General features: G+C 30.3%; 1 protein-coding gene across 1 annotated transcript; it reads right to left on the reverse strand.

The window, feature by feature from the left end:
• Nucleotides 1–97: 97 nt before the first annotated feature.
• Nucleotides 98–26047, reverse strand: LOC105347768 (uncharacterized). Its single transcript, XM_066068387.1, has 13 exons — nucleotides 25841–26047; nucleotides 22083–22302; nucleotides 21707–21823; nucleotides 20877–20952; nucleotides 18436–18545; nucleotides 18084–18146; nucleotides 11818–11831; nucleotides 9408–9666; nucleotides 8108–8152; nucleotides 5148–5276; nucleotides 4356–4466; nucleotides 3531–3559; nucleotides 98–3036 (listed from the first exon to the last, which is right to left on the reverse strand). The coding sequence occupies exons 1-13, from the start codon at nucleotides 25904–25906 to the stop codon at nucleotides 2737–2739; spliced, it is 1539 nt and encodes a 512-aa protein (XP_065924459.1). The 5' UTR covers nucleotides 25907–26047; the 3' UTR covers nucleotides 98–2736.
• Between the last annotated feature and the right edge of the window lie 705 nt (nucleotides 26048–26752).

Consider the following 26752-nt stretch of genomic DNA (forward strand, 5'->3'; position numbering starts at 1 on the left):
TAAAACTTTGGTTTTTACAGAGAATTTAAAAAACGTAATTTAACTTCCACTCTTAAAAAAATCAACATTTCCGTGCAAGACAAGTCAACACCTTCACTTTCTTCAAGTTCAAGTTCAGTTTATTCACTCAGACCAAATAATTTGGTACAAGAGGAACATATATATCATACATACAAATACAATTCGTCAGAGGTACAGACAAACAGGTACATTTTCATACAGGGAAAAAATATAAATAAAAAAAGGAACAGACTATAGAATCACTACTTATGTTAGATTTTAGTATAAAGGATCATAATAGGAAAACAACTAAGAGGAGCAGACAGCATCAACAATTTTTGAAATAAATACACATAATTTTCTTAGCGATTTACAATTGCAATTAGTCATGAGTTCAGAAAACTTAAAAAAAATTGGTCTTTTCCAATATTTTGTGTTTATGTATTTTTTCCTTATTTCTTCTAGTGCCGAACATTCTAAAATATAATGAAATTCATCACCAATGAGACCTTTATTACACAAAAGACATAACCTCTCATTCAAAGGAATGTTATACCATCTGCCTGTCTCTACAGGAAAACGATGGTTTGATGTACGAAATTTAATGAATTTTTTTCTTAGTTTTACAGGTAAAATATCAAGATACTTCTCAAAGCCAAAAAATGGTTTTAAAATTTTATACACTTGACCTCTGGAAGAACAATTTATATCATTTGACCATATTTGCATAAATTGGTCTTTTAATCTTTGGTTTACAGTAGCAGATAACCATTCTATATTGACAAAATTATGGTTCTGCCAGACATATTGTAGCCCGCACATGTTCAAAATTCTTTGAATACAATCAATCCATGGGCTTTTACAATCGCTATTAAAATGTTGTGAAAATAAATATCTGTACACTGTATATACAATTTTGTTCTCAGGGCTTATTAGCATTTTCCCCCAATATGTAATTATTCTTGTATAAACATTAATATACAACGGGTAGCGCCCTGTTTCTCCATATATCATAAAATTCGGTGTTGTGCTTCTTAAATTAAGTACTGTTTTCAAAAATTTCAGATGTACACGTTCAATAATATCTAGATTTTCAAAGCCCTAAATTTCGCAGCCGTACAATAAAACTGGTAAAACAACCTTATCAAACAAATCAAATTGACAATTTACTGGTAAATTAAAATTTCTAATTTTTCTTATAACACCATACATAGCCTTTTGAGCCTGTTCACACAAATGCTTTTTTGCTTTAATAAATGAACCAGTTCTTGACAGAACGATACCCAGGTATTTGAATTCTTTAACATTTTCAATAACTTCTCCTTTATAATAAACAAGCTTTTTCGATGTTGGACCTTTGGAGAAAACCATTATTTTTGTTTTATTCACATTGACTTTAAGTTTCCATTGAGTACAATAACTATAAAATTCGTTGAGGGCGTTTTGGAGGTCTTCTGTCGATTCTGCCATTATGACGGTATCGTCAGCGTAAAGTAAAATAAGTTGTTTCAAATGTAAAAATAACTCGTTTTCATTACTAATGCTTTGTAAACCAACAATATTTTTTTTCCAAAAGAAAGTTTTCTAAGTCATTAATGTACAAAGAAAATAAGAAAGGGGAAAGGTTTTCTCCTTGTCTAACACCTACATTACATTAAAAAAAAATCAATTTCTTGCAATACCAATGTGCTTTAGCTTTTATCTCTATGAAATGATTTCAAATACTTATAACAAATTAAAACATTAATTTCTCTAAATATATTTTACATTTCTTATTATCATGATGTGCATACTATAAACAAGTGTTTGAACACAAATTATGCTTATCGAGCAAGTAAAGAAATATATTTGAAATTAACCAAGAATCCAATCGTTTCGCTTGTAAAAGAAATCGTTATGCTCAATAAAAAAAATCAGGTTTGAAATAATAAACACAAGTAATATTGCATGTTATAAATTGTAGGAGAATCACTGTAGTGTCTACAGCTGGCAATCACACATTTGTTTAATTAGGAAACTATATACCGGATTTTCACATTGAAATGTAGTACAACATACGTGTCATTTGATGTACAAATGTTCACCACAATTCACCAATATTTTTATAATGAACCTACATGTATTTTCAATGCATGGAAAACCGGAGAACAATTTCATTCTAATACACAATGTACTGCAAAATTCTTTTCTCGAATACATTTTTTAAAGTATTGCGGATCCAGTAAATGAGTGTTTCATTGCTCAAGAGAGCGTAAGTAACAGAAAGTCAAATGTAGAGGACAATATTTAATATTTGATAAATGCTAAAAACTTTTAGAAAATAGCATGATTTTATTCAATGGATATAAAACAGGATAACGTAATCATCATTAAAGATTCAATTTGGAAATTTCATCATAAGATTGTATTACAAAAATTACCAATGTTTCTAGATCTTCTGTTCAAGCATTGCATTGTAATTGCAAATATATCATAATTGAGGAATGTAATGAACGTTGCTGCAGAATGTTTCAAAGTAAATGCACAATGCACATTAGTTAAAATTTCTACGAACTATGTACATAATTAACTTTTAATATCCCAGATATAGTAAGAAACATTGAAGACAAATCACATCGCACGTTGCTTATTCAAACCAATTTTACACTTTCAAGTATGTAACACTTTTTGGCAGATTTTACATCCAATAAAAGATAAGAGTGCATAAACTTTCACAAAATTGAAACATTTGTACTTTCATGGTTTTCCTACTTTCCTCTCCATTTGTTCAAACTTCTCTGATAACTTTTCAAATAATGAATTCATCTCCTCTAAATTTTCCTCCAAACATTTTCCATATCGTGACCCTTGAATCTCTTTAAATCCATAGACATTTGTCAGAACGTCAACGTCAGCTTCAGTATCTGTTAATTGGTCATGAAGGGTAAGCAAATTTCCAGGTTTATCTTTTTCGTAATAGGCGTCTCTCATTTTTTTAAAATTTTCCATCAGTTTGTCAGTATTATCTCTAAGATATTCCATCTTCTCTCGTAATGTCTGAAAAGGAGTTTATAGAAGCAAACATTTATCTTAATTTATTACATAATTTTTTTTTCCGCAAAATTAGACATTACCATAATCCTTTTTTTTTGCTTATCAAGATTTCTGATGAGTCTAGCCCCTAGCCACCCCCCACTCCACCTTCCCCAACATTCAATTTCCTTTCGACGCCACTTTTTAAGGTCTTCTCTGTACTTTGCACTGACGAGTTTGTCAAGGGTACAATTGGGTGGTAATTACAATTAATACATAAATTTTTGAGAAATTAGGACTCATACATAATTGTACTTCTGTCTAAATGACAAGAAGTTTGAAGTTTAAAGTTTTAGCTAAGGGACAACTCTTTTCACTATCAAATTAAACCAGATCATGCTTTTTACTCGAATTATGTGTCTTGTATGGAAACATCAATTTTCTTTTTTTTTTGCCGCTGTTAGTAAAAAATTCCAATATATGATATCATTTACAATTCAACAAAATTCCAAAAGTACCTTCTTTTCAAACAACGGTCCGCTTTCATCTACAATAAAAATTAAAATAGAATGAACAAAAAAATAGTACATGTGATTGGTTGGTAATAACATTAATTCAAGTATCGATTGGCACATACATGCAAATGTTAAAACAGTTATATCCACACGAAGCAAATAATCAAGCAAATAATTATAGAACGGGATTAACTACCAAACAATCCAAAAATGCATAAGCATGTACTGCCGTTATTCTTGTTCAAAATTTTCACAATCATTTCCCATAAATGAAAAAGATTATATTTATCATTTTTGATGATATTTTTTTGCATTACAAACTATTTAAAAGTGAAATCGTGTAGCAATTAATTTATCACTTTTGAAAGTTATCAAATACTTTTAAGTGTGTCCGTGTTTGGTATGTATTCCAAGGGGTGTATGGGTTGTTTTTTTTTAAAAATCTACTGAAGCCAACGTTTACGAACTGGTTTTCAAAAGTTTCTTTTCATCTTTTACACAATATGCGAAATATTTGTATAAAGCAAACACAGAACACCCCCTTCGAAAATATCGAAAAATTCAGGACTGCAAGATAAAAGAAAAACTTATTGGATGAAGATAGAATATAAGATAACGTAGAAAATAAATAGATTTCACCTTAGTTATGCATACAAACGTGAATAAATTTTTTTTTAAAACCGCCAATGCGTTGAAAATGATGGTACCAAAAGCAATTTACATGTATGCTATGCAGATCGTGTACCGGTATCTATGATCATTATCAAATTAAATGTCAAAAATGTAGAGCGTTCAACACGCTATATATGTCTTTAAAAGTATCGCTACCTGTTAAAAAGTAACCACTGGGATTGTCCGCCATAATGTTTTTGGACAGCCTGGTCTGTTGAGAAACTGACATCTGAATGCAATCTTTCTCTATATTTTGGTTGTTCTCACCTTTGGCAGTTGTTAAATGAAATATTAAAATCCATGAACAAAAAAAAACACGATGATGTTTTGCAAATATATCTAGAATATATATTATAGCTGGCCAAAAAGGATCTCCCTTCCGGGAAAGGAAAGAAATGTGATATGTACAAATCGTGGAAACAAAATACGTTGTAATTTATTTATTTATTCTCAATTTTTAACAAATAATAATCAGTATTACAAAAAGACTTTTTTGGAGGGGGATGATCAGCGATACGTGAACCTGATAGACTAATAAATCGGCGTGGCGTGTTTGGAAGGGTACATGTACATATCAAACTAAGTAAGGGTAAAATATTTAAATTGTATTTCTCCGATTTCAAGAGAAGAAAATGTAATTTCTATTGGCAAATAGTAAATGGTGTTCATCTTGAAAACCTTTTCATTCCTTATGCAATATCTAAATTTAATAAGACATTAATAATGTTTTTATATAAATTATTGTTTCGAAGTAAAACTGCAGAACTATTGCAATAGGAAAGAAAATAGATTGCAAACAAATCCATGCACAAAGGAAAAATCATAAATTCATGCATTTATCAACACTGTGCTATATGACTATGATATTACAGTTCTTTGTCCAAATCTAGCTTGGTTTTAAAATGATATAATAATTACAAGTGGTAACAATAACTCGAATCATAATACCATCGGGCATCATGTGACACAAACTGCTATCACCATATTTGTACTCGCCACTTTCTTCAGTCGAAAGCTTTAACGGTTTGTTGGATGTCGTTTTGTTATAAAATTCGGCTGCAACTCCTTCTGTAACATCTGAAACCAGGTAAACTGTATTTTAAAAATATTGCACGCCAATATCTACTGAAGCGTATTAGTGCCACAAATACACTTCACAATTTTTTATTTTCTACACTTAAAAGTGTAAATTTTAGCCTTTAATCTGTAATATTCACACATTAATCTGTTAAATTTACACTTTCATCTGTAAAATTCACACTTTAAAGTGTAAAATTTACACTTTAATCTGTAAAATTCACATTTCAATCTGTAAAATTCACACTTTAATCTGTAAAGTTTACACTTTAATCTGTAAAATTCACACTTTAAAGTGTTAAATTCACACTTTAAAGTGTAAAATTCACACTTTAAACTGTAAAATTCACACTTTAATCTGTAAATTTTACACTTTTATCTGTAAATTTCACACTTTAATCGGTAAAGTTTACACATATATCTGTAAAAATCACACATTAATCTGTAAAAAACTATGTCAACAGCACATTGCTGTTTTAATTTAATGTCAGACATTTCTTTGATCTTGCTTTAATAATAAACATTGCAATCGAGAAGTGAGTTCTCATTAACAGTATTCAATTTTTCAAAAACTGAAACAGTTATAATTAAATTCTCTTAGACAAAATGTATCAGTGTCACATGGCCAAAAAATGTTCAACGCTAATGGCTTTTTATAATGCAAGCCGTTTCCCTCGTCTCATTCAATCAGATTAAAATTTTCACAAAAACTGAAAAAAGTGATAATTTAATGGACTAAAAACTAGCGATCACCACTAATTTATCTGACGGCCAGCTGGCCACCACATAATTATATGGTGGCCGCAACATAAAATGTAGAATTATCTGTAACAATGTGTTGGGGTTTTGACTTTTTGTTCACTTTTATGCAAATACAGTCTTCAAGCCTTCTAAATGTATACAAGACTTTTACTAGTTTAAAGCGTCAATTGTATTCATTTGTATACAGTACAATTTTATTAAATCAAGTTCTTGTAGTACGTACACAACTCAAAGTACTGAACGTACTTATGCTAAATCGAGGTTTAGACAGACTGATACATAATGTATATTCTTTGAATTATCAGTAATTTAACACTATTTGTTATTTTTATTGTAAAATCATCATCAAAAAAGTGTGGAAAAAAGCCGAGGCATAAAACAACTTATCTCTATTTGAAAAATCCACGGTTTTTAAAAAAATATATCTGTGTAATGATGTTAGTGTATTTAAGACAAAGTTTGAAATATTTACTAATTAAAATATTTCAGTCCATAATACTTCGATCAAACCATTGAAAATGATAAATACTCTCCAATGTATGTGTAGATATGAGCCAATTTTACAGGATAGTGTGTAAATTTAACACCTTTAAGTGTAAAAATTACAGATTAAAGTGTGAATTTTACACTTTAAAGTGTGAATTTACACTTTAAAGTGTGAAATTTTACACTTTAAAGTGTAAAATTTACAGATTAAAGAGTAAAAATTACAGATTAAAGTGTAAAATTTACAGATTAGAGTGTGAATTTTACACTTTAAAGTGTAAATTTTACACTTTAAAGTGTGAATTTCACAGATTAAAGTGTGAATTTTACTTTAAAGTGTGAATTTTACACTTTAAAGTGTAAATTTTACAGATTAATGTGTGCATTTTACAGATTTAAATGTAAAAATTACAGATTAAAGTGTGAATTTTACACTTTAAAGGGTGAATTTTACAGATTTAAGTGTGAATTTTACAGAGTCAAGTGTAAATTTTACACTTTAAAGTGTGAATTTTACAGATTAAAGTATAAACTTTACAGATTAAAGTGTAAAATTTACAGATTAAAGTGTAAATTTTACACTTTAAAGTGTGAATTTTACAGATTAATGTGTGACTTTTACACTTTAAAGTGTGAATTTTACACTCATAAGTGTAAGTTTTACAGATTAATGTGTGACTTTTACAGATTAAAGAGTGACTTTTACAGATTAAAGTGTAAATTTTACTCTTTAAAGTGTGAATTTTACAGATAAAAGGGTAAAATTTAAAGATTAAAGTGTAAAATTTACAGATGGAAGTGTAAAATTTACAGATTAAAGTGTAAATTTTACTCTTTAAAGTGTGAATTTTACAGATTAAAGTGTAAAATTTACAGATTAAAGTGTAACATATACACATTAAAGTGTAGAAAATAAAAAATGTGAAGTGTATATGTGGCATTAATACGCTTCCGTAAATATCACATCTACAGAGTTTATCTGATTAATTTAATCAAGATCTATGAAATTACGATCAAAAACTCTTAATTATATTTAACATTGATGTTGAATCGATAATTATCAGCAAAACATATTGTTAACGTTTATTTACAGACAAACTTTAGTTTGAAATAGTTGATTAGAGTTTACAATTTAAACTATAGTAAATAAATTAGTTGCTATAGTTGACGATTTAAAGTCGATAAACCTAATTTACCAATAGCGAATCAATGTGAATCTCATATTTGTAAAATTGGCGTGCCATACACGTACATTGTAGCATGGACTAACCTTTGGTTAGATTTTTCCAAGGTCACGGAACCCTGTTTTTTTTTTTTTTTTTGTTTTTGTTTTTTTTTTTTGAGTCTAAGAAATTAACTTAAAAAATTGTTTTCCCTCTTAACTCTTTCTTTGCGGACATAAGGATACCTCGGTCACATGTAATTAATCTAATAATCCACGTTGTTTATTAGCAAAATGAAGCGCATTTAGCAATTATTTTTGTTTTTGTTATAAATATTAAAACGAATACTCTTAAATGAAATAATCATCGTAGTATCTCTAATATTTGCTGTAGCTATGAAGCTAATAAGACACATCATACCGTTGGGTTCTGTAATGTGTATATCATGGCTGTCGGGTCTTAAATCTGAAATCCAAATGTAGATCTAATAAAGTAATATTATAAGTTTCATACATTAAATCATTGAAGGGGCATGGTCATAATTTTGGTCTAAAACTCTTTCTGCTTTTTAATGTTTACAATGCTTTAGAAAGGCATTTCTAAGAGTCAACCAAAATTTGAGTCCCAGTCTTCGTGTTATAAGCTAGATACAGAGATCAAAATTCTTTGTCACGCTTTGCTAACGTTTTGAATGTTGAAGTAAAAATTCTGGTTTTGGACTCCAAATGAATATGATAAACGCTAGGAACTATTTTTTACGCTTAAAAAGAAATAGAACAGGGAAAAATTAACTTTAAAAGAACTTTTACCGGTATATTGAAGCAATGTAAACAAAACAGGGCACGAGCCATGTTTACATGACAAAGAAATCGTGACCACACTCATTTAACATCTTTCTAAAATTATTTTTTCAAGAATCAGAGCGCTAAATATAAAATAATTGTAACCATTATATTGCTCAGCCTGTTCTTTAAACGTTATACAGACTTATTTTAAGAGATGTTTGGGTTAAGCATTGGTATCCAAATGCTTTTGAATAATATATCAGTTAGACCATTTAATTTAAAAATACAAATTTATATTTAAGGATTTAAGGATGTAAAATTGTGTAAAAACTCTGAAATGCGAACGGGAGGATCAAACACATCTTTTCTAGCACGAATTAAATTTGTTCTTTTTCATTTGCCAAAATAAATGATTACAAATGTATTGAACCTGCAGGAAACAAAAGCCACACATTGCTAATGATTGGACATAATATTAGGGTTTTGAAAGAGTTGATAACTGGATAACAAGATGCTAGGTACTACCTTGCTAAGGTAGAGCTATACCTATGGATTGTTTATTGTATTGTTAAATGTGTGAAAGTTTTATTTGCAATATATGTACTTTATGTACAGACTCTCAAAAATGAAACTGTAATTATAGGATGGTAAGAATTTTAGTAGTTGAATGGAAATCGTATCATGTTTACAGTAAAAACATTCATTCTACATTGTTGCAGAGATAATGCTAATTTAAACTCCTGTCTTTGTACACGTTTACTCTTGCCTCTTGATAAGCTAAAGTAAAGTTCCTTATTCCAAGCTGTAATGATAATAACATGTATAAAATTGAAAACATTTTAAATTCCCCTTTTTGATATTTGAATCACAAATATTACTTTTTTTAATATCATAATATGAACTCTTTTTTATATTACGTTCGAAAACAAAATTACCTCTTAGCTTCTGAAGCATTTCGTCAATAATGGTACTGATTTCTGTAACTCTCGCTTCGAGTGTGCTAGCTTTGGTCAAAGGTGATTCTGTTTTTTGGGGGTTTCCCAACAGTTTCATATATATGTTATCGAGTTTCATCTCCGTACTTCTGAGTTTATATTCCAAATCAAAAATGTCATTTCCAATAACTTGGTCTATTTCTTTCTTAAGGGTGTCCAAACGTTTTACTAAATCTCCGACTCTTTCACTAATATTATTCTAAAAAAACAAAACTCATTTGTACTATTTCGATCAAAAAGATTCATAAAAAATGATTTTGAGACACTTTAAAATGAAAAAAAAAATATCTGTAAAAATAAGGGGAACTTTTTATTCGTTTTATTTCAACTCAGGAAAGAGTTTAAAAATAATTATAGGTCGACGGGCCTACTGCGTACTGAAATATCTCTATCAATTACCAACAAACTAGTTAACAAACTAATGCAATACAAAAATGTATTTATGTTTGAATTACAAAAAAAAATGTACACATGTGTTCTGTTTGAATAAAATTGACAATTGTTCATACTTAGTTATCTTTATACTGATTTTGTATACCGCTATATTAATATTAGGTTTACCAATTTAAAAATGTCCTATCAATTTTTGCTTAAAGTCCCCCATTGTGACCTAAGGCTCCTAAATTCTGACCTCTTTCTATAACCTTTTGGGCAACCGTATGCTGTATTTATCATTTTTGTAAGCTGGTTGCTCTCAAAAACATTTCCTCACATTACCGGAAATAGTATTTTAATTAATCCACCATTCTGCTTTTCCTTCCTTCATGATTTCAAGGTGGCTCGACACACCAATGCATAATTTGAAAGATAAATAAAGAATCATTTTTGAAAAATAATTATACACATATATATGACACCGATATCGGCTTTCCATAATTTTATATGATTTTTTTTATATTTTTAAACAAAAACAAGAAACATCGTTTTAGCTGCAAACAGGATATAGCAAAAAATTTGGTTTCAATTAATGCACAATACAATAATCTATGAATACATGTCAAAGACGGCCAAACAATTTATAATATTTTTGAAAAAATTATTTAAATGAAACTCAAGAATTGTAGATATTTTTTAAACCTATGGATAAAAACTACAAGTAAACTTCACTCGCATTAAACAATTGCTATATAATATTATTTCAACAAAAAATTGAAACGTAATAGTAAAATTAAATAAAATTAGAAAATCATTAAATCGAACCGATCTCGATTGTAATTAAACTGATTTGAACCAAATCATATAAATTTGGAATATATCACAGTTTTGCAAAAACAAAACAAAACAGGTTGCTTAGCTGTTGTTTTTTCATTTACTAATTTTAAAATGCAGATCAATTACTCAGAACAAACTGTAGTGTTATTAATCATTTGTAAAAATAAATTCCAATTTAAAATAAATCTGATCGGAATGACTTTTTTTTTCTCCATAGGGATCGGTTTAAATTTGATAAATTTAGTTTCAATTTCCTTGTAAAATATTACTGTTTGATCAGTACTTATGTTAGTATCTGATTTTTTTTTTAATTTTATCCATAGATTTTAAAGATATAAAATAATAACAATTTCGATTTTCAGAAATAATTTTTTAATTGAAATTAAAAAAAAAACATGACAAGACAATCTTTGGCATGTATATATTTATTATTATTTTACACACGAATTGAGACCAAGTTTTAAGCTCTAAAATACCCTGTTTGTAGACGAGATAATTTTATGCATTTTTTCGAGGTTTATAAATGAAATGGTCTTTGAAAAACGTGTCGGTAATTCATTCTTAAATTTCACTAAAAAAGATATACCCCCAAAAATGTAAAATAACTAAAAGCCAACAATATTGGTGTTTGTTTTTTGAAATCATACTTCAAATGAAATGTCGCTGTGTCGAGGTACCTATAAAATCAAAACTCTCTCATGGTAGTTTGCTAATAGATAAAGGAAAACCTCTTGCTCTTCAGACAAATTTATCATATATTTATATGTAATAATTGAAAATTTTGTGCATGACACTGCTGATCAATGTATGAATAAATGGACAAATGCTTACACCATCATTTGCTTTTAAAACATAAATATATGTTTTATTCTGAATGTTGATTCTCCCTGGGTCCTCTTTTTTTTAACCTTGTTAGACTAGACTTGTTCTGTCTATTGTAAACGTTGTGTCCTTTTTTACACTAAGTTCTAGAATAAATGAACTTGAAACATTGCTTCAAGTTTAATTGAATTTCTATTTTAACTTTGCATATTTGTTATTAAACAGAAAAGCTATATAGCTCAAAATGGGCAAATAAATATCTAAGGCATTTTTTTTTTATAAAAAGGAGAAAGTCATTCTTCAAAGACGTACTTACTTCTTCAGGCTTTCCTGTTAAATCAATACAAAAAAAATAAACATAGAATCAAAAAATTTATTTTAAAAAAGATTCATATTGATAAGCCTTAGTAGACATACATGACTAAATCAAAAGTAAAAATGGCGTATATGTTTATTGGATTTAAGATACAAGTTGATGAACACAGAGGCTTAGAGATTGAAAAAATAAGCAAAGGTACTAAACTGATAACAAATTGTCTAAATATGTCCGTAAAATGCTTTTTATCTCATACGTGCGGTGTATATTACTCGTGTGATAAACCTTTACTTTATCAAACGGGTGATGCTTTATCAAATACTTCCGGTCCGAACTATTTTTAACACAGCCCCTCGCTTCAACGCTTCAGTGACCTATTTGCTAGTACTTTCAAGATAACTATATCTACTTCCAAAAAATGATATAAAATTTTGATAAGATTTTGTCAAAGATTTAAATTACAATTATGAGGGAAAACACGTAACTGTGTAGCACAGGCGTCGGTACCGGAGGGGGGGGGGGGGCTTAAGTTATACAAAAACGTAACCAAAGACCTTTTTTTGGTCAAAATTTATGATAAGTTTAGGCCCCCCACTTTCAATTTGCTTCCGACGCCACTATGTAATTTATAAAACTGCAAATCACGTTAGCTATCGAGGAGTTCATTCTGAAGAAGCGATAAAACAGAACGCTTTACTTATGTTTATATACAAGAATTAACCTTCCACCATTTTATTCCACCACTAGTAAGCATCTTTGTTCAATATTTTCAATTTCGAAATATTAGGCTAGTTATAAAACATCATCAGCTGTTCCTCGTTCGAGTCACTTCAAACTAACGAGCATTCGCAACTGTATGTATGTCAACAAAATTGATTATTCAAGTCTTCTATTCAGTATTTCTATCTAATCGGGTGATTACGCTCTAAGAAAAAACCATGGCTCAGATGGCTCCCTTGGGACTAATGAATTCAGCCACGCGCTCCTAAGAATTTATCATTGACAAACAAAAAATTTGCCATGTCAGTTGATAAAATATTTATAAAAAATAAATTTAGTTTAGACATAAAGAAAAAATCATTTGAATGTATTTATATAAATATATTTTAGAGTGTTTTTATACTATTAATTAATTGATAAAATCTGTAAGGATTACCTCCTTACTTTTCAACATCAGTGTACAATATAAAGTATAAGGAAAATGAAAACTGTCATAAAATCATTAAATATTGTCTGATCTTAAAAAAATCTTGCAGGTGCACATCTTCAGATGGTGTTACATATGTACAATTTTTCAGACTGTTCCATGCAGTAGTAAAAGTTCTATAGGGGGTGACAAAGTTGCGTCTACAGACAGACGGACAGAGTGAAACCAATATACCCCCCTAAACTTCGTTTGCGGGGGTATAATTATACTGTAGGTATTATCCGACAAGTGATAACAACATTGGCATTAAGAATTTCTTTACGTTTTGCTTTTAAAATTGTGTTTGTAGATGTATTTTATCGCACCTGGATAACTTGTTACATATTCTTATCATCTCCATACAAAAGAAGAACGCCAATTTGAATAACAAGTTAAAGGATGTGTTAGAGAAAAAGCATTCTACATGTTTAAGCTTTTTTTATTGGGATATTCATATTACATTTAAAGTTTTACACCTTACTGTACAGGCCCCATCTAATACCATTTTTATGGGGTTGATTTTAATCAACTCTCTTATGCAGTTACTCTGGCAAACCGAAAGTGAAACAGTGTTGGACCTAAGCACAAATCATCGCCGCTGACAAGACTTAGTTCTTGAAAATAATAGAAAAATTCGATGTAACGTATGCTGAAGCATTGTTTTTCAAGGAAACTTATCTATAAACACTTTGAAAATAGTCAGATTTTATATAATACGAACAATTTAGATATTTTTGTAGTCTCATGTGTTCCTACGCCAGAGTGTAATAATGTCTCGTTCAACCAGACGCTCAGCTGTCTCGGTAAATCTCCGACAAGCAGAGAGGCTCTATTTGCTTGTCGGAGATTAACGGAGACAGCCGAGCGTCTGGTTGAACGAGACTAGAGTTCGATATCAAAAGTGCTTGGATCCATACGGTTTTTAGAATTGTTTCGATTACTAATACATAGTTTGAAATCTATCTTTAAATATTACACAACATGATTGATATGGGGTTTCTCGAAATTCTTGTTGGAAAAGTCTAAAACTCCATATAATAAAAAAGTGCGTTATGCAAATACCGACTAGAAACTTATTGCCATGCAATATAAGTTGATTTCAAAATAAATGATAATCGATAAAATCAACTCCCCTCAACAAACTTAACTTTTGGAATTTGATTTGGGGTGTTATGTTGTTTCGTAAAAAGATCTCAAAAAATCTCTGGTAGTCCTGGGGGTCAGAAAGGAGGTAAAAAATGACGTTTTTTTTTCGCAAAAACCTGCTTCCTCGGAGTCCTCTTACATTTTCAACAGTAGAAAAATCATCTTGTGGAATATGTTTAGTGGTGTCATATAGATGTGCAATAAGGTTTCAAAAATTTCAATTTCGTCCTGGGAGTCATACCGTGGCTGAAAAATGACGTTCTCTTTTTTTTTTAAACGTTAATCATTCATGAATATGCATAGGTAAATCGCCGTTCTTCATTTTTAAGTTATGGGTAGTACTCGTTAATATATATCAAAAATTGCAAAATTTTCTAGAAACTCCTTTTTCGTACATCTAGTCATGCTGCAAAATTTTGGTCGGGTTTTAAAATCGCAAATATGCCGATAAAAAAGGCATATGTACCTTTAATGGTCGAGATCTCAACAGTTTTCAAGCTATTTGGTAATTTATTGTTTTATGTGGGTCAGAACAATCTCATAGAACAATCCCATTGGGTCATGACCTACATGATCAGTAGAATTGTACAGATTGATCACTGTAGGGCATCTGCACAATGCACGCGTGGGCCCTAATTAAGTTGTTGTTAGTTACAAAAGACTACTGCACAATAAAAGTTTACCCTGGTCAACAAGAGAGACATGTTAGTAACACAGCTATAGCTTGTCATTTACAACAAAAAGAAGTTATCATTCTAGAATTATTTTTGGTCTAAACACAAAAAAAATATGGTGTTCAGCAAATTTCAACGATCAGAAAGTTCATTAGTCAATATTAGGCACATAATTATGACCAAAAAGAAATATAATTTTAAATTCCAAATCTTGTTAAACTTTCATCAGTCTTTATTGATCACATTTTTATGTAGTCTTTTTAACACAAGACCACTTTTCCTTCCCCCTTTTAAAACTCATGTAAACATGATGAATCTTTACAATTATTTAATACACAATTTTAATACAAAATGTTACAGGGTCAATATGTGGTTAACTCAATGAGTAAGTCTGACAAATGAAAAATAACTTTTGCAATTAAAATGACAGAAACTGTACAACTGCTATAGGAATGTAAACGATGATAAGCTCTTTTAAATAAAGATAATGATACAGTATTCTGGCAAAGGGAGATCACGTTTTAGAAAATGAAAGTAAAACTTGGCTGTTATGTATACCGATGTTTCTTAATATTGCGCTATTACATGTATTATACTTACTTATATTGGTTAACATAATGATAATCTAATTAGAGCACAATATGGCTTTCTTTAGCTGATCATCACATAAAAACGTTAATTCATGTTAATTTAACCTATTCTGCATATCGAATGCATGTACACCACGTGAAACCAATGTAACCAAAGTGCTGGGTGAAACTAGTATCCGCAAATGCAACCTGTAGACATGTGTTGTATATATAACTTCGGACAAAGATCATTTACTTGCAACAGGATTGCATGTATTTTCATCACTTTCTTCTTTAAAAGCCTTTGCACAATTTAGTAGGTAATTAACCATGTAAAGAATAAATTTCAGCTTAACGGTTGTACAGGACACCTGCATATTGTGATGTACTCCCGATTGAAATAAACAATAAAGTATAAAATATGATGTTTTACAAATACAAAATAATGTTACCTAACAGCAAAGCGCAATGGGTTAAAGCGTTAACTATGTTGTAATGAGAGAGTTTGAATCCTTTTAAATATTCTAAAACGGTGAAAATATCTGGATTATAACGCACTTTTATTCACCTAAATATTGACATGTGTCCCATAACACCTTAATCAGTAATGATATCTTCTGTCCTCGCAGTCCTGCAGAGAAAATAATTGCGCAATATGTCTTTTTTCTTGCACTGTTTACAATCTTCTTTATTGAAACTACATGTTCAGGCTTTCCTTGTAATCAAAATATTCTGATTTTTATTTATCCATGGGTAGTGGGAAGGGGGGTTTCAGAGTATCAATTGTGTTTGCAGGGGGAGGATTGTTGTCCGAGGTTGATTTTTGGTAATTTTACTACATAAATGAATTGTTCAAATGGGCGGGGGGTTTCTGGACCCCTCACCCCCATCCCTTCTCTAAATCCGCGCACAAGATGATGATGGCACACAGAAGCATATCTACAGCAGGCAATCGCCTAGGGGGCAGAATTCAATTTTGTTTGTAATAATTATATAGACCATACTTGCTATGGCATAAAATTTAAGATTATTGATTAATTCAAAATCACATGCAAACAGTTCAAACCCAAGTTGTACATAAAGGACAATGTGTATTATAGGATGGGATTTCATTCTTTCTGAAAATTAAAATTTTTCAAAAGTACCGAAAATTGCAAGTGGCCTTCTTTTTGTACTAAAACAAGAGTACAAGAAAGCGTTATTTAGAGTTGCATCTATTACTGTTTATTGACAGCATCTAGTTTTATACTGTGGTTTTACCAAAACTCGGTAAAAATTGCTCATTTGAAGGAAATAACAATAATTTGAATTACAGGTCAGGTATAACGTCCAAATACATTAATTTTTTTAAAGGACGAACCTGGTACTAAAAAAATATTTAAAATAATCTTCTTCGTCATCTTCCAATCAAATGCTTTTTTAAAAATCCGTTATTTCCCGTAAAATCGAAGTTAAGACGAAATGATGTACAGTGAGCCTTACAGAGAGGTGAATCAAGTTTAATCCATTCCCCCGTTCACTGATGGGGAACTAATGAGATACTTCTAGATTAGTTTTTCTAGTCCAGTCTGAGTCATTTGCTAGGGGAAGATTTTTAATATTTTTACAAGAACTTATAATTAATATGACTTTGTCATTTTTACTATCATAGCATCAGCACCAACATCAGCACTGCTGATTTTCATATTAAAAATGATTTGGAATTTGGAATACATTTCGTTGATTTGTGAACTTAAAATGATTCTTAGGAATTTAAAAAGATTTTTCATTTCACTTAATTGACAATGATGAAAACATTTATTTCATTGATAAATGCGCAGACGAAAATGATTAAAACATGATTGAAATACAATTATCATAAATCATACACGTTCATCAAATTAAGAGAAAATGTGATTTTTTTCGGAAAATATTTTTCTATTGATTGATTATTTCCCAGAAGCAAACTGGCATCAATAAGTGATGTCACGTAATAGCAATAAAACAAAAGTACATTTTTTGTTACCTAATGAACCGTCTACCTTCGTTTTACCGTCTCCATATCCCAAATCGACTGTGTTCATTCCAGGGGATTGCATGCATACTTTTGTAAAATGTAGGCATTTTATTTTACTACCCGATAAAGTTAAAATGCATTTTTCTTATTATATGTACTAATCTAATGAGGGCAGAGTTATATAGAACGATGTAAGTTCCGACAAATAGACAGGGCATAACTCCATTTCAAAAATCGTAACAAAGATTATTTTAATCGTACACTACCCAAATTAGTTTATTCTATACAAATCCATAGATATATATACACGAACTTGACATGAATTTTTCATTAATACCACCATATCATCACCAGCAGCAGCACTGCTAATTTTTCAAAAATGATTTGGAATCAGGAATTAATTACGTTGATTTGTAACCTTATATCTATTCGTCAGAATTTTTAAATTTATTTCATTTTAAAAAAAAACAATCTTACTCAAATTACAATGAAAACACCTTTTTCGTTAATAAATGGAGCAGACGATTAAAACATTATTGAATTTCAATTATCATAATTCAAACACATTTATAAAAGTTAAAGAGAATGTGAATTAATTGATGGATATCCAGAAGCACAAAAATGGCATTAAAAAGTAAAGTCACGGTATTTGCATTGTAACATTAATCCTCAAAGAAAAATGCATTATTTATTACCTGATGAATCGTTTGTATCGATATTGTCCGTATCGTCTGTGTTGTTTCCAGAAGTGCATACTCCTGTAAAATGCAGATCTTTTATTTTTCTAACTGATTAAGTTGAAATATATTTTTCTTATTACTGAAAGGTCAGAGTTATATAGAACTTTTAAGTGTTTATTTTAAGTTTTGATAAATAAACATGGCATAACTCAGTTTTCGCTACAAAAAATCGTAACAAAGGTGATTTAAATCGTACACAACCTAATATAATTTATTCCATACAAATCAATAGAGCCTTAGTCTTTTCTTACACAGCACGTGCATAATTCAAGAATAATCTGTATATAATGGAGATTAAAAAGGATACCTTTACACTCTAGTCTCCTTTGATACATGAATCCAAAAGCGGATAGAAGCATTAACAGTAGTATTATTGCTAGAAGCATCCATACTGCCACAATTAAAGTGTTCAAGTTGCTGCAATCAAATATAAAGACTATTGGTTCTCATAATTATTTAGCAATATATTTCGATAAAAGTTATCGTTCAGTAGTTGTTTATAACATATTAGACTTTTTTGTGCCCGAAAATGGACTACTTGGAACTTTTTAATTACAGATATCGTTAAATTTGCATGTAAAATTGCAGGTAAAATTGCATGTAGCAAAGGCTCAAAGCGGCGCAAATAACAAATTTTCATGTTTTTTTTTAAAATATGCTTATGCAAAAAAATTGGTTTACAAAAATAACTGTGTGTGAGTGTTGAACGAATTTAAACATGTTTTAGTAAAACGAACAAACGAGCTCTAAATATTCATTTTTGTTATCAAATTTTAAATTGCTTTTAATCAGGTCTACTATCTGCAACCGATTGTTTGGTTTTCTAAAATTGTATAACACCATATTATTCACAATTCCCAGATCAAGCTTGCCAATTTGAAAGACTTCGTGTTATCTGAAAAATTCCATCAGTGGGCGTTTACCCCACTATCACAAATCCCGACAGCAATTTTATAGTATACACCCAAGCAACAACACATATACAAGTAAACTACGACTTTTTATCACTGAATTATAAACTTTAACAATTAATTTGATCTACGATTAATTCAACGTCCTAGTAACTAGTATTTAAAAATAAAACTTTTCTGAGCAATAACATTTCCTAAGATACGAATGAGTAAACATTTCTGCAAGGAACAGTCATCTGTATATTGTTCAATCCTTGCATGTTTTAAACACATATTTTTGTATTTTATCATTGTGTACATACAATGTAGGGTCAGATTTAAAGAATCAATCAGATTGTACATTATAACAAAACGGCATATAACTAATGCAAGAAGTAAAGTTTTTTTTAAACACTTGGTTATCCATTCAACTGCATGGACATACGATTGACCATTCAAATTTAATTGTAGATGTATGAAACAAAACAGGAAAAGAATACTATATTTCTCGAAATTTTTATCATTTGTTTTTCAGCTAAAACACGTTTTTATGGTGGCATATCTCTGCCCCTTGAGTGCAAGTTATTTTTTTATCAATTATGTCGACATGCAAGATAAATATGTTGACATGCAGAATAATTATGTCGACATGCAACATAACTATGTTGACATGCAAGAAAATTGCAATCAGATAAGAATTATACAAAATCTCAAAAAATCTCAAATATCGCCCTCCTGTGACATCCACGATGCTAGATGCTACCTTTTTATGTCGACATGCAACTTATTTATGTTAACATGCAAGAGAAATATGCTGACTTGCAACTTATTTATGTCAACATGCAACTTATTCATGTCGACATGCGAGATGAATATGTCGACATGCAACATATTTATGTCGACATGCAACTTAGTTATGTTGACATGCAACTTAGTTATGTTGACATGCAACTTATAAGTTGCATGTTAACATAACTAAGTTGCATATCGACATAAATATGTTGCATGTCAACATATTTATCTTGCATGTTAACATAACTTAGTTGCATGTCAACAAAAATAAGTTGCATGTCGACATAAATAAGTTGCATGTCAACATAACTAAGTTGCATGTCGACATAAATATGTTGCATGTCAACATATTTATCTTGCATGTTAACATAACTAAGTTGCATGTTAACATAAATAAGTTGCATGCTGACATCAATAGGTAGTGTATCTAGCATCTTGGATGTCACATGTTGGCGATATTTGAGAATTTTTATTACTCTTATTTGATTCCAGTTTTCTTGCATGTCAACATAGTTATGTTGCATGTTGACATAACTACCTTGCATGTCAACATATTTATCTTGCATGTCGACATAATTAATAGAACATTAACTTGCACACAAGGGGCAGAGATATGCCACCATACGTTTTGGATGTAAGATCTCTGGTTGAATTGTTTTATTTGTTTGTGCTTTATCTTAATATACTCTTTACAAAAATATAGAGTGTAAGCAACAAGACTGCATGTTCAAATATGAATATGTTTTAACTTGGTTCATTTGGGGTTTTTTTCAATCCCGTGTGTAAGGATAGTATTTTGCATCACAAATGCAACCAGAGCTACACAAGTATCATGTTTATTTTTTGTAAGCATAATTATCAAATATAGAATACATTTTCATCTTTTGTGTATAACATTTTTAAAATCGGAATTACATAATTTCTTTTATTCTTTAATTTACATGAATACATTAATTTTATTCAATTGATATTTTTCGGTCACATACCGTTTACACCCATTTTTAAAGAATTGAACGAAAACTTTAAAAAATTTCTACGTTAAATCAAACATATGTATAGGAATTACCTGTATTTGTCTGAATCAGTGACAGTGATATTCCTCTTTCCTGAGGAAACATTCTTTACATTAAAACAGCATTGCCCTGACACAAAAACAAATGTTGTTATTCACATGTTATTCACATAGCTCTTATAATTCCTTTTCTGTATATGGATATTGAGAAATACAAAAACCAAGAACGTACAATAATTTTAAGTATGTTTTGGCATAACAACCACATTAAGAGAAAAATGACAAACGGGTAAAAGAGGGATGGACGAAGAGGAATATACATCAAGACAAATAAGAGGGAATATCGAAATTGGGATGTTGGAAGGCTAATGTGTGGATTCTGATTAAATATGGTCTAGTGCTTTACTTTATTGAAATGATGAGTTTTATTAGAATACATGAAAACGAATAGAATTATAGTAAATGGTTGACTTATACAGCTTCAAAAATCAACAGTATATACCAATCAAATTTCCTGAGAAAGAAGTAACTCATGTTTTGAAACATTTTGAAAGTACAAATTCATTTACACAATATGGTCAGTAGATTAAATATTTCGATTACTTATGCAATGAGCAATGATGTATCTACCAAAATAGATAAATTATGTGACAGGTGAACATAAGTCCCCTAAGATTAAGGTTATTTAGAAAAAAATGCAACCTCAAATAAATTGCATCTTAATACATAATTCAAATAATGCAATTGTTATATATTTTCTATTTAAACAGTGATATTGCATTTCTTGTATGTAAATAGATAGTGTCAGGAAAAAGATCATGTTATACATTTTCTTTAAGAAAAAAGTACATCAAGGAAATTACCAAAACATCAATAATTCTTACATTTGTATGCTTCTGTTGAACGATATTGATTGGAACAATTGCAAGGATATGCATTGTTCATACACATTTTGGTATAGTCATTTTTGACTCCATTTTCTAAATAAATTGGGCAATAACCTAAAAATACGATACAGTGATTTAATAAATTGAATCGATTAGTCCATGTTCATATTCATTTTATGTTCATAGTAAATTTTTGCTTTGATTAGTTATTAATGTACACTAATTCATTACAGAACTTTTTAATTTGACAGGTTGTAAAACATAAGACAAAAAACTTATTTTATTGCATATTATATGACAATGGTTTGAACTGTGTTGATAACAACATCGATAAATTACAACGTAAGTATTTTCGTAATTATATTAGACATACCTTGCAGATACCAGGGATCCGTGCATACCTCAATAGTTTCATTTCTGAATTCATTCACCAAACAATGGTACTCCACATTTCTGCAGTTATCATACTTCTGTATTTCTGAACATTTTTTCTTTTGGGATGCCCTCTCCCATTCCTCTCTGTTCATTGGACATTTCTGAACAACATGCGGTGTAGCTATTGATTCCGAACAGATTTGAGCTTGTGCAAGTCCCTGAAATTAGAAAAAAAAATTAGTACTTTTTTTCTTTAGTTTTTATATATTTTATATTCGTATAAAATAAAGATACTGTGTATGTTAGGAAAATACAATTTATTTCAGAAAAGAATTTAATGTTTGCCAGTATTACATGAAATAATAGTTTAATTTGCGCTTTGTAAATTATAAGCTTTATAAACCACGAAGTTGTTCACTATAAAACGTATCCTTTCCAAGTAATATAGAATCGTATTACTAAGAATGGCAAGTATCAAAATAATTCATGAAACCAAAGTCCATCTTTACAAGCTTTGACCCCCCCCCCCCCCAATAAAAAACAAAATAATTAAAAACAAAACAAAAACAAAAACAAACATCTCTTTCTGGGAACAAAAAAAATGAGGTTTGTTTGAAAGGAAAAAATGCAATGAAAATTTACCATTACAAGCAACAGACTGGATTTTCTTTTCTATACTACTATATTTAAAATAGCAATTAATACTAAAATCTCTTTCTACACAGAAATGATAATTTATATATCATATGATGTATTCTCTGCTATTAAGAAAGATCATGATGTTCACGTTAGCATCTATTTTGTCCACTCCACTATCATATACAGTCTTTCCTTTTTTTTAATTTGTAGCTATCTAAATTGCTTAGTTATTCGACCGACGTGATCACTTATTAGTAATTAAGGATAAAAATAGAGGGCTTTCATTTATATTAAGTCACGTTTTCAGCTCATTTTTTTAAAGCCGGAAAACAGACTAAAAATCATTTTTCCAATAAACTTCCGATTTTGTATGCATAATAGAATTATCTTTTACAGCCAATGTTGAACACTGCATGGGAATTTACTTCGTTAACAGGGGTCAGGTTATCAGTACTTTATTCAAGTCTGTACGATTAAAACACAGGCGACAGAGTTAACGAAAGCTTGGTCCTCTTTGGATAGTTTGTGTCATACTTCCAGACCTAAACCATACGGTCGCTTGATTGCGTGGACCCTGAGGTCCACGCAGATAATATATAAGCGAGGTTAAACCGGATGCTATGGGGAAAATTCAGCCTGCGCATGAGCTAGCCTGGTTCCTGTGCCTAATAGGTAGCTCAGGGAACCAGCATAGCACACGTTTATCTGAATCGGGATCGGGATTTTATGCCATATGCACACAGAAGTTCAAACGCGCTGCAATTGTAAAGTTGTCGGTAAAGAGTAAAGAAACAAAGTATTCCTTTTAAAGAAATGATTGGCATGTGATATAAACTGTCAGTATTATGAAATAAGTTAATGTTATGCCGAAACTACAGCATACATCAAATAGAATAATTTGCAACGTTTTGTTGTTTTCCGAATACCCATGATCCTTAACATTACTTTTATAGTAGGCGAGGCTAGAGTACTTCCCGATTAAATTTTTTTAAGCATTTAAGTATGATTGAATTCTGTCACTGTATAAAAGTTTAAATCATTCCTAGTTAACAAAGTATAGAGCGAATCGTAATGTGTGCGCAAATAGTAGAATTCCGAATGCCTGATACTATATATGCAAACTTCATTAATAGATAGATCATAATTATTTTAGAAGTATAAACACTTTAAATTCTGAGATAAAAAGTCAGGGCTATACATACACGTATACGTAAAAAACGTACAAATTTAGTGGTTAAAAGCAGGGATCTAGATTGGGTGGAATCTCTAATAATCTCTAATTTCATGTTTTCGTTGGAAACACATGACATGCAATGGTCCACGTATTGAAGTCCTTTTTTAAAGGACGGCAACTTGTAATAGATATGACTAAATTCATTGAACGCAATAACTTTCAATTGAAACAGCCTGTATTACATGACCTTGTTTTCAGTGATGTGTATGCATATAGAGTCCGTGTTGACTAGACCCAGTCGGCCGGTCAGTTCGCCGGCATCAAAGACATGCCGCCCAAAACATCCACACAGTACGACAGCATTTGAGCTCTGACATCCTAACAGATATTCTGATTTTAAATAGAGGCATGCTAAGTATTTACTCATACAAGTATATGCACGCGCATGCATGCATTTCATTTCATATATTTACTGACAATTATTCTCTCTCTCTCTCATTCTCATTTATACATTGTGTCCTAAATACCTGCGCGCTTTGTGCTAACAAACTCTTTATTAGTATATATATATATATATATATATATATATATATATATATATATATATATATATATATATATATATGTTATATTCAGTAGTATATTCTCACTATATAAATAGAGAATAATACACTATACTACTGAATATAACATATATATAAATGTTATATTCAGTAGTATATTCTCACTATTTAAACAGAGAATAATACATACCCCTTTCCATATCACAGCTTGTATCAGCCCGAGACTCCAATATCAGCCCGAGGGCCGAAGGCCGAGGGTTGATATTGGTCGAGGGCTGATAAAAAGCTGTGATATGGAAAAGGGTATCTATTATTATATTTATTACATACTTAGTAATAAATTTAAAAAGAAAACCCATCAACTTGAACAAATTGATTATTCATAAGACTATTGTTTTTAAAAAGTCTGGACATGTACATGTATTTGATAAAAATATGAGTTCTTCTTGTTTTAACAAACATGAAGCTATAGAACGGAATTTCATCAGGTTTCAAAAGTTGACTGCTTTAAAACATTTGCTAGCATTTGAAGTTTTCAACTGCACTTAAAAATGTCGACTGTAACTGAAAATGTTTTATTTTTCGTCTGTAAACATGCAAAAATGCCGAAGCGAAAAAAGGCAGAGGAGTTCAGCAAGGGGTGTGATACGGATCCGTATCAGCCCTGAAGGGCTGAAAACCTGTATCACATTATTAAAAGAAACGTCAAGAAAAGGCAAATGCTTTCAATATTTTGTTTAAGATTATATAACACTGAATTAGAAATTTCGGTTAATAGAAAGTTTGTTTATAATTTCCAACTGGGATCACTATAGTTTTTTTTTGGTCGTGGTCCCAACTTAATTGAATGAGTATCATTTTATTCTATTGAACTATAATTACATTTATTATTCAACATTTGATACTGTTTTATTTTTAAATAAGCCTTTGGTTTTTCCAACTGATTAAATAAATGCTTTTGTGAAGAAAAATTAAAACATTTGCATGTGATTCTTAATATCTACGCCAGTTAAATAATTGTAATGATTAGGAAAAAATAAAGTTTCAGGACAGAAAAAACGTGGCTTTATTTAAACTTAAAAGTGTTACAAATAACGCCATAACAGAAACAGATAGTGTTTGCGTAATTAATAAGAACCCTTTGCAAGAAACACTTTTTAAAACATTGCAACATGGAAATGAAACATAGATTAACACGGATTAACAAATATCTTCTGAGAAATAAACCATTTAAATCATGATTTACTATTAGAAAAAAATATTTGTAGACCAAAAAAAACTCCATAAAACGAGTGGGAGAAAAACGCAATGCGTCATGCGTTCTTGTTTAGAATTAAAATTAAATTCATAAGCAAGATTATAATCACAAATAACACTTGCCTTGTGCCTTAGTAATATGGCTGTCGATATCAGTGCAATGTATCTCTTGATAATTGCGTCCACCATGGTCAAGAAAATTTTTTCTTCTGTTATGAGAAGCAACTTCCTGATTTCTTCTGTTATGAGAAGCAACTTCCTGATCACGAAATAAAGTGATATCTGCTGCGCTATTAATGGCAATAATAATATAGTCACGTATATTCATACATGTACGTGAATTTTTGTGATGTCGTGATTAAATTTCACACAATGTGTATATATATATATATATATATATATATATATATATATATATATATATATATATATATATATATATATATATATATATATATATATATATATATATATATATATATTGCATTTTGTGTCCTTAATCAAGATCAAGATTCAATCAAAAGATAGCTTAACAAAGTATGTGGCACCTTTGTGTTTGTTAAAACGTATAATATATACGTATATCCTAAATGTTTGTAGAGGATGGAAATCTAGGATACATGTATTATAATTATTTAAGAAAAACATAGGCTGGTTGGTTCCAGGCATTCAACACGACTCATCTCGTCTGTGTCATATCCAGCAAAATCAATTCTCTGCTGTCTCTGCTTATTAATAACTGTAGTCGTAGGCACTGTCGGCACCATTCCGAACATATGGAATACCTTCTACACTGACAGACTGAAAACCCTTACATCCAACCTCCATAGCGAACAATATAGCCATTCAACCCTTCTCCCTGCAGTCTGCGATCAGGTCCGCGTGCTTTTGGTGCGCGTTATGACCACAGAACTATGTTTGGTCACCAGGTTATTTGTACGATGTCTGGAAGGCGAGGTTTTTGTCGAGGTCCACCCTCAGTTCCCGATCGCCAATGTGTTGAGCACTTCCTATTGTATTTCTTCCTATTTTAAG

Source organism: Magallana gigas, chromosome 8 (assembly GCF_963853765.1).
Source record: "Magallana gigas chromosome 8, xbMagGiga1.1, whole genome shotgun sequence".
Lineage (NCBI taxonomy): Eukaryota > Metazoa > Mollusca > Bivalvia > Ostreida > Ostreidae > Magallana > Magallana gigas.

Coding starts and splice junctions, on each gene's coding strand:
- LOC105347768 (XM_066068387.1), bottom strand. CDS start 25,906: ATGGTGGACGCAATTATCAAGAGATACATTGCACTGATATCGACAGCC. Junction 22,303..25,840: donor CCATATTACTAAGGCACAAG/GCAAGTGTTATT, acceptor TTCTAATTTCAG/GGACTTGCACAAGCTCAAAT. Junction 4,467..5,147: donor GTGTCACATGATGCCCGATG/GTATTATGATTC, acceptor CAACTGCCAAAG/GTGAGAACAACCAAAATATA.